This window comes from Hyalella azteca, unplaced genomic scaffold (assembly GCF_000764305.2).
Source record: "Hyalella azteca isolate HAZT.00-mixed unplaced genomic scaffold, Hazt_2.0.2 contig16827, whole genome shotgun sequence".
Lineage (NCBI taxonomy): Eukaryota > Metazoa > Arthropoda > Malacostraca > Amphipoda > Hyalellidae > Hyalella > Hyalella azteca.
Window position 1 is genome coordinate 57,501 of NW_025946635.1, and position 10,096 is coordinate 67,596.

Sequence of the window (10,096 nt, forward strand, 5' to 3'; positions counted from 1 at the left end):
TATTTTTATATGTTTTACAGTGGTGTGGAATCCATGGCTGGAAAAGGCAAAAGAAATCCCCGACTTCGGGGAAGAAGAATTCCCGAACATGGTTTGCGTGGAGTCTGGTCACGTGACTTCACCCATCGTCCTGCCCCCCGGCACCGTCTTCGAGGCTAGCCAGATACTGCAGGTCATGTAGGCTCGTGCAGGTCTTGGAGGCTAATAGCCTCATGCAGGTCTTGGAGGCAGATGGAGGTATTACTGCAGGTTAGCTAGGCTGCAGCTGCTGCAGCCTAGCTAGGCTGCAGCTGCTGCAGATTAACTAGGCTTCAGCTGCTGCAGGTTAACTAGGCTACAGCCGCTTTAAGTTAACTAGGCTGCAGCTGCGTTAAGTTAACTAGGCTGCAGCTGCTGCAGGTTAACTAGGCTACAGCTGCGTTAAGTTAACTAGGCTGCAGCTGCTGCAGATTAACTAGGCTACAGCTGCGTTAAGTTAACTAGGCTGCAGCTGCGGCAGGTTAACTAGGCTACAGCCTGTCTCTTATACACATCTAGATGTGTATAAGAGACAGGTGCTGCAGGTTAACTAGGCTGCAGCTGCGTTAAGTTAACTAGGCTGCAGCTGCTGCAGATTAACTAGGCTACAGCTGCGTTAAGTTAACTAGGCTGCAGCTGCTGCAGATTAACTAGGCTACAGCTGCGTTAAGTTAACTAGGCTGCAGCTGCTGCAGGTTAACTAGGCTGCAGCTGCGTTAAGTTAACTAGGCTGCAGCTGCTGCAGATTAACTAGGCTACAGCTGCGTTAAGTTAACTAGGCCGCAGGTGGTTGCACGTTATTTGCTGCAAGTGCTGAAAGTTCAAGTGGGCGCTGCAGTTTAAGCTCATCAACTGATGTGCTGTTAACGCAAGTCTTATAAGAACTGAAACTGATGCAAGTTACGTAAAATTCTGCAGTTTGTGCTCCACTGCATTCACTGCACTGCATTGAACACATTGCAGTCACTTCGCTGCACTTATAAACTTGTTCGGGCAAGAAATTATGATGAAATTTTCAAACTTCATGCCTTTAATGAAATCAATAAATCAAATATAATATTATTCGAGCCACAATTGTCCCTTTTTTGAGCATTAACCATTAACCATCAGGACAATTAACCATTGGCTGAATATTTTTGTCCTGAAGTGCAGATGTTACTGGGGAACCGAGAATGAAAAATTAAACCTTTAATCTGTAAAAAGTTACCATAATATTTTTTTTTGTTTTGCTAGATGAAAGTAAATACCGGATTCTAATCTCGGATTTTGTGAACTGACTCCTACTTCTCTCATCCTGCGTGTGGATTCTTCATTTAAATTTCAAGTTATTTTTTTAGTAAATGTTAACAAAAATTGGAAACAATTAGTAGTGCCAAAAACGCTTGAAATTGTCTTTTTGTTAACATTATTTATGCACTGCTCTACTCTATGTTCTGGAAGCTCTATTTCCTTCCCATAATAAAATAGTTGTTAAGTGATATTTAATTAGACGAAGAATTAACAAGGAAAAAGGATAACAACCGCGCCAGATCAGAAGAAGGCATTCGATTTCTCAGCCACATTCCTTTGCCTTTATTGTGAAGGTATCTTTAATATTAATCTTCCAGAAAGGCACTGATTTCATGACATTAATTACTAGGTAATAAATAGTTTTCTAGTTTATTAACAGGAACCTAAGTAATTAGAACCGTGCCAGATAATGCGTTCGGTAGACGGTAAGTTAAGGCGATGTTACGACACGATAAGAATGTACCATTTTCCCGATCTTTTGAAGATATTTATTAATACAACCTCGTCCAAATCATTCTTCTTCTATTTATGTTAAAGAGAAGAGACTCTGAAGTGTTGAATTAGCTTTTAATTAATGAAGGTTGATTATTCCTGTGAACGTTGATCGCGGCTAAATTAACTTAACGTTTTCTCTTGATAATCACTGTGCTGTTGATTGTTTGCTTAAACTTAAGAGGCGATACCGTAAGGCTCTCTTTTTTATGCTAAAATACTCAATCAAATTCTGGATTTTATAATATTGTCAACTATATTTCACAATTGTTACATTCATTTTATTTCCAATTTTTGTTTCTTTTTATTTTTTGATAATTTTCAATCGCCGCACTCCCTCAGTTAGGCATAATTATTCGTAGGAAAGCTTGTTTGTCTTGTACAGGTCTATTAAAATCTCTCAAATAATTGTGATTATGTCGTCAGCTTATTACGATTTTTAATTAAATTTAGCGTATCTGTCGTAGGATAAAAAATTGTTAGTTTTACTTTTTTATGTCGACCGTGTGTCCAATTTTGATTTTTTTTTTTGACGTGAAGTGTTTGACGTAGAATTTTATTTGTCAGTGTCAAAAACGATTGTATCGTAGCTAGAAAAAGTTTCCGCGTTGCTCAAAGGTTCTTGTTAACAGATTCCATTTCAAAAAGCCTTATTTATGTCAAATTTGTTATCACGGAATAAAAGTATTGATATTTGTTGTAAATTGCGTTCTAAAGGTTCACAAAATTTCACAACGATTTATACGATGGAAATAACTTTAAAAATTGAATCTCCTAAAAATTTATATTAAAACTGATTTATACGACGGAAAAAAACTTAAAAAAAAAATTGAATCTCCTAAAAATTTCCTTTAAAACCGCACAAATTTTCATCGTTGATGGCATGAAAGGTTTTGGTATTCGAAGTTCTTACGAATTGTGAACGAAGCTTATCTATAGATTGCACGCACAACTTACAAACTTCTTTGAATGAAATTATCTAATGTAATAACTAGTGTAATTATAATTCTACTGCTATTGAGACTTGAACTATAGACGTGTAATTCTAGTTGTCTTGGTAATCATCTTGTAATGAAATTATTTCACATAAAGATAAATGAGGTAGCAATACTTTCTCCATAAAATAAATAAAGTATTAATGCATATTCTTTGCAAGCTCTCATTGTTACCAATTACTGTTAATTAAGACGCGACTCAATGAGATCGCGAATAATGGTTTCCAATATACATTTCTCTGTACAATACGACTATGCATTTTATTGAACTTAGAAGCATTCCGTGAATAAACGAGTCAATCTCGAATGTTGTTTTATTTACGTGATCCCAATTAAGGTAAAATGATCCCATTATACTTTTGTTTGAATGCACTCCTGAAAGTGACATTTTAATTAATTATTTCCAGATTTTGCTGTTATCCCAGTCATTCAGCCTTGGATTTTTGGGTGTGTGATACAGCCAATCCCAGTGAAAATTTACAGACGCGGCAGCTTCTTATTTAGATTAACAGAAGCTGGGGCGACTCTAAATTTTGTTGTGGATATCGCTCAATTCGCCATCGCGCATTTGTCGCCGCGCTAAGATATTAGGACGATATGTGTCTTGAAAATAATTTAGTACATACTTCCATTTTTATAGAATAACTTCAACATTATTCTGTATTTCTCAAATGATATGATTTTCTAAATTATATTTTCAAAATTTGACAATTCTGCAACAATATAAATAGGATTTTGAGCATTTAATACTGTCGATGTGTAATTACAAATGCATCGTACAACCCATTGCCTTTCGGTTATTATATAATAATGCAGTTTAAGCGTTTATTAGGCCGTTGGCCTGTCGCCGATTCTTAACATCACAGAACATTCACAGCTTGTTGCCGGTCTCGAACTCACAACTCGGTGCTCGAATTCTGCTGTGCTTAACCGCCCGGCCTCCTTGCCGATTCTGAACAGAAACTGGCGCACAGCGATCGAACCCGCGCCTATCTGCGCCGATCTTGGTACTATGAACTTTAACCATTGGGCCACCCTGCCCTTAACCACTGGGCCTACGAGATACACGGACCGAAATCCGTAGTGACCGACAAGCGTCCCTTCTCTCACACCTAAACATTTAGCTCAACTTTAGTCTAGATGGCGAGAAATTACCGAGGAATACGTACTGAAGCAAGACGGTAATACAGATGATGATACCGTACATTATTAGGGCAATACGATAATAAATCCGAAACTCTAATCGTCACCAACAATAAGAAAGGACTTTGGATATTTTTAAAGCACTTATGAATTATATTCACGCCAAAATAAAAAATCTGGAGATCGCTTACTTTAATTACATATAAAGTATTGCATTAAAACTTTCAAACTAGAGAAAAATCCCATTGCGATGACTCTCCATCGGCATCGAATATTTCAAATTTCTCCATATCCCGCAGGAGGTCATCTACACATCTCAAACAAAGCTAACAACAACAACAACAAATTTCTCCATATGAATATCATATCCAAATTAGGAATAAGAAGATATACGAAAAAATTCTTAAATGAATTTTCCATGCTCTAAAAATGACTGAATTGGTCAATTCTATCATTTTCAACTAATGCAAAAAGTATTTGGTTCCGTTTATTATTCTGTAACTACGGATGTCAGGTGATGACCAGTCGATTGGTTACTGTGAGTCACTTCTTGGAATTTGGTAGGTACGTCCTCCCAGAAGGGAATTTTTCTGAACAACATCATGGAGGAACCTAGACTGCGTCCTTGGCAGTTGGCTCTGTTTGAAGTCTCGAAGACTGGAGTGCGCAGCTGCCCGACTAAGAATAGGACATGCTGGTGTCAGAAGCCATCTCCATAGGTTCAAAATGAGCGACTCCCCATGGACCATGGTCAGGAACTAGTCTGGAAAAGTCCTATTTTTGTCTGAAATATCGCGGCTCTAATATCATATAATTTCAGTAGGTATGAAATCTCGCGGCTCTAATATCATATAATTTCAGTAGGTATGAAATCTCGCGGCTCGAATGTCATAAAATCCTCAAGTTCATTTTTGAGTCCTATAAGTAGACCAGTAAAGTATCCTGGATACCAGCATTATCATACTTAAGAAATTGGTTCAAATCTTGAGTAAATGAGGAAATTAAAAATGAACTGATTCTAAAAAAGCTCTGGTTTGCCACTATGCCGCCTTGTCGGATACGGAACGTATGGTAATCGTAAACTGCGGCTGTTATACATACAAAATGGAAACAGACGGTGTTCAGTGTTGCCATATGACTTTGGAGAAAATTTATTCTAAAATAAAGATGGCCGGGATTGCGCAAACATGGGTGAGAAGATAATCAATTTTCATTACATTGCGCCAACTGTGCATAGCAATAGCTTAAAAAAAGTGAAAATGCGTGGGAAAATTCACCGAAAACATACATCATCCTGAGTGTGGGCGACTCCGATCAATGCATCACCTGCAGCACAACAGATACAATTGAGCACTTCCTATTGCAATGTCAATGTCATGTACAGCCCAGACAAGAACTGGAGACTAATTAAAGATTTTTAAATGTACCATTTACTATACGTGACCTCCTGGGCTAGTATGGAATATATCTACTTGGCGAGCCGCGACTGAATTTTTTGAGCCGTGGTTTTATGGATTTGCCAGCCGTGATTCCATTTCTACGAGCAGCGAGATTTCATACCTACTGAAATTATATGATATTAGAGCCGCGATATTTCAGACAAAAATAGGACTTTTCCAGACTAGCTCCTGGGGTTAGGGAATTATAACAGTGATGTACAACGTAAGATCTTTCAGTTTCTGACCAAATTTATTCTGAAGTCAGCCTAGTCAGGTAGACTGAGTGAACTTTAACTAGGTTAAATTGTAAAAACTAAACTGAATTGTAAATACAGCTATTTTTAACTAGGTTAAATTGTAAAAACTAAACTGAATTGTAAATACAGCTGATATATTTAGATAGCCTATTAACCTATTTTGTCATATTTGTAATTCATTCTTCTAGTTTGATATGAAAAGTAGTTGGATCCTGTCTGAGCAGTGGCTCTTGCTTGTGGATGTTTTCTTGTGCCATGTTTGCCCTGTTTTCCACAGTTTGCATCCTGAGCCACTGTATCCACTCATTCCACTGACCTACTATAAACAAGAATTCAGTGGTTACCTACTTAGAAGAATTTAAACACAATATAGTCGAATGGGGTAAGACAGGATCGCAGCCTTCATGGGGTAAGAAAGGACCGGCCCATTGCATGCATTCTAATTGTACTGAATTTAATTTGACAAAAGAATATGTTAGAGCAATCATTGCCTGTCATTTCAGTGTTTGTTTCAACCCTCTTCTGCAAATAATTAATTTTTGGTTAATTTTCAAAGAAAACCTATGTAGAGAAGGGTCACAAAATAGTTAACCCTATTTGGGAAATAAGCTGTGTCTGATTACAAAAAATTTTTTGGCCAGGTTTGTGGATGTAGGCAGGTAACCTCAAGTAATAAGCAACTTTTGAGACATACTAGGCATTCCTACCTGCTACCATCACTGCCTGACAACTATTCTAAAATGGGGTAAAAATGGACCGGACACAGGGTAAGACAGGACCACTAAATGATCCTGTTTTACCCCACAAGTGGTCCTATCTTACCCCTCAAATGGTCCTGTCTTACCCCACAATTGCCACAAACGGTCCTCTTTTACCCATAGTTTATCAAAAATAGCTTTTAAATGAAAAAAACATTGTGCATAAGTATACATGGAGTATTTTGGTCAAAATATTCATCTTCTGCTTAAAATAACCATTCTAACTTGTTAGCTTTTTTAATTAGATAATTTTAGCATACTATTGTGAATTGCATCATGGGGATGGAGAAAATAGGGATGTCTCTTCCCATTAGTGAGCTGCAGAACAATGTGCAAGAGTGGCTGGGAGAAAAATCATTGTGTGAAACATAAGAAATAATTATCACAATTTTGTGAGAGGGCATGGGCTATGTTTGACGAAGTGCACCACAAATGCAGTTAGCAAGAAAATGCATGACGTCCGACTCTTAAGTTATTATCTATTGGTTTTATTACCAATTTGATAAATTTTCAGACAAGGACACTAATGGAATATACATGTAGCATTTAGCAGTGCTCTACAATGAATCAAAGCCAACCTACTATTACTTTGCTTAACAAAGTTTTCTCGTGGCAAAAACTCCAATGTGACTGATATTAGAGTTGACTTCCTGCAACACAAAACAGTAACAAGTGGCTGTTTAATCAAATAATGTGTTTCTAGATGGATAATACTGAATATCAGATTTATATTTATTGTAACATAAGAATTACCTGTTGGTCCTTTCTTACCCCAGCCTGATCCCATCTTACCCCAATGGGGTAAGATGGGACCAGCTCACTTTTTCTAATCTGTACAGAAAACTGTGTTGTATGCAACAAGTCTGAGTTGTAGCTTTGAAGCCCAATGCATAACCACACCTTATGATAAGTTCAGGATTTTTTAGTTATTCATGGTATAGATGCTACATGCCTGTTAGTGATTTCGGTCCTGTCTTACCCCATCTGACTATATACAGGCTCTCAGGCCCAACGGCCGTCCTCGAGGTTGACCTGTGGCTTTAAGTCTACCCAGTGTAGACACCCCGAAAAGAAGAAGAAGGTAGGTACATCAAACTCAAAAGGCTTACATAAAAAAAAGAATACAGTAACAGTGGTATTGTTTCCAAGCCAAGGGGCCAAGAATTATACAAGCTCTCAGACCAAACAGTCAGCTTTGCACTTGTTCTATGGCTTTAAGTCCAGAGATTTTTTAGAATCAGTTCATTTTTAATTTCCTCATTTACTCGAGATGAAAGTCTAATAAACTCTCTGCTTTGCCACTATGCGCCGAGTCGGGCTCCCGGTGCATAATCTGGCGGGATGATCAATGCGGACGGTAACAGAGTCCAACTAATCATTCGTATACTTAGTGCAAGAGAATGAATAATTATGTTGTTTCTGATCAAATTAACAAAACCTTTTTCTGTTTCTGATCAAACTAACAAAAAATTCTGATCAAATGAATGAAAACAAACGTTTTGAAGATAATTCTGAAATTGTAACAACTATTGAATTCTAATATGGAGTGTTAATTGTAGCATCATATTTCCAAAAATCAAGTATTGCATTTCTTTTAATTGAAAAAAATTCTTTTACTTCAAAAACAAAGAATTTTTTCTCACAGCTCCTCACGAATGAATGCTCCTCATATTGACAAATGACTATCTTACTCATAGGGTAAACGAGGTATATTCCGTCACATTAAGGACGCATTGAGAAATGAAAAACTATAAGAAAATAACCGTATGCGTTACCCAAGTTCTGTTTGCTTTAGGTGACTCTCAAAACACCGTAGTACGCGTTGGCATTGATGAAACGTCACAAAATGCTGCCATATTTATGTAAAAGCCTTTAGAATGCAAACCTACCAAATCCCTATATTCCGTCACTAGAGTGGAAATCTAAGATTAGAGGTTCACTTAAAAGAAAATGCATAAAAAAATTTTTAAAGATCACGTTTTTCATGTGGACTCTAAAGTAGAAAATAATTTTTTGGCAGCTACTGATCTCTGTTTGCTTTCATTCTCTTGGTCTTTTGTATTTCAGTTAAAATATTTTACAACATCTAAAACGAAAAACGTGGGGCGCATATGCATGGTTGAATTCAACCATGCGCATATGTATTTAATTGTTTGGTGATTACTAGATATGATGAATATGATGGTTCATTGAGCATTTGATAAGTGTATTGCTGATATAATTAGAAATAGTGGTTGAATTCAAAATTGAAATTAAGGCATGCCTAAATGAAGATGCGCCCCACGTTTTTCGTTTTAGATGTAAAATATTTTAACTGAAATACAAAAGACCAAGAGAATGAAAGCAAACAGAGATCAGTAGCTGCCGAAAAATTATTTTCTACTTTTGAGTCCACATGAAAAACGTGGTCTTTAAAAATTTTTTTATGCATTTTATTTTCTACTTTTTAGTTTTTTAAGTATTTTATTTTCTCATTTTTAGTCCGTTGCTACACATGAAACACGTTGCGAGCCAATTTACTTGACTTGATGTACGTATCGATGATACAAAGCGTATCATCGATATACGCAGTCTAAACACGAATATCCTCTTGAGGATGACGTGCATTAAAGGTTCCAACCCCTGCTTGTGAGTTCCTTTAGAGTTTATACGCCTGGAAACGTGCAACAAATTATTGATTATTGTATTGTTATCGGGAGCTGAGCTTCCCTAAAAGTTTCAGAGCGCTAGCTAATGGGAAAGTTGATGAAATATCGATTGCAAGATTTGATCATCACAGACACGAAAGCAAGCTAAGAAAAACGTGGTAAAAAAGCGTTCCACCTTGAAAAAAAAAACGTTCCAGGCAAGTGGCAACTAGAAACAGGTTTGCAGGTCATCAGAAATCGGCCTTGGCATGAACGTTACGTCAGGCAACACAGAGAAAATCCCAATATTGTTAATTGTGCACGTCACTCACGGATGAGCAAGAGGAATCTACTGAAAGACACGTTGTGCTCAGTAGAAGTTACAAGGTCGCTACTGACATCAGTAGAAACTCATCACTCACAGTCACGGTGTCACCGATGAGCAAGGAAGATCTTGGGAAGGCTGCAGCTTAAGCTTTGCGCCCCACATGAACGTTTCCAAGGTTGCCGGTAGAGACGCGTCACTCTCCGGTGAGCAAAGGATATCTTGAGGAGGCCTCACAACGTTGCAGCCGGTAAAGGATGTACTCTTGATTCTGAAAAAAGTTCCATTAGATCTTGCCGATATACTTGAATGCAAAAGTCGCCTATATACGAGTTGATTAAGAGCACTTGATGTATTAGTTGTTCAGAGTTTGACCAGTTGATTCAGTCATTCAGAGCACACCAAATTATTTTCATTTACGGTCATAATTAATTTACTCCTTAATTTATTTAATTATTTCTTAAAATCATACCTGAAACTGATTTGGAAGATATGCTTCCATCCGACTCCCAACCAGCTCAAACGAACGCGGATTCGATTGCATGCAATCTATTCCTTTGTATCATATTAGTTAAACTGCACATGAAGAAAAAAATTGTCAAAATTGGCATTGTTCTATTAAAGATACTTACACTCTTGTTGATAAAGCTTGCATTTTATATAGAAAAATAAACGTGATCATTGAACATAAAAATTTTTGAATTCAAAGATCGTATCGAAACATCGTATAATAATTAGTGGAAGTAAAGGGC

At 37.1% G+C, this 10,096-nt stretch overlaps 1 protein-coding gene across 1 annotated transcript in view; it reads left to right on the forward strand.

Moving 5' to 3' along the window:
* The window catches only part of LOC108674512 (glucose-6-phosphate 1-epimerase-like), a 17,278-nt gene extending 14,993 nt beyond the window's left edge, over positions 1 to 2,285 (forward strand). Inside the window, exons 6-7 of the mRNA XM_018162471.2 lie at positions 21 to 474; positions 564 to 2,285. Coding sequence (XP_018017960.1) covers positions 21 to 181 — 161 coding nt within the window. The 3' untranslated portion in view covers positions 182 to 474; positions 564 to 2,285. The remainder of the gene's footprint in view (positions 1 to 20; positions 475 to 563) is intronic.
* The last annotated feature ends 7,811 nt before the right edge of the window (positions 2,286 to 10,096 follow it).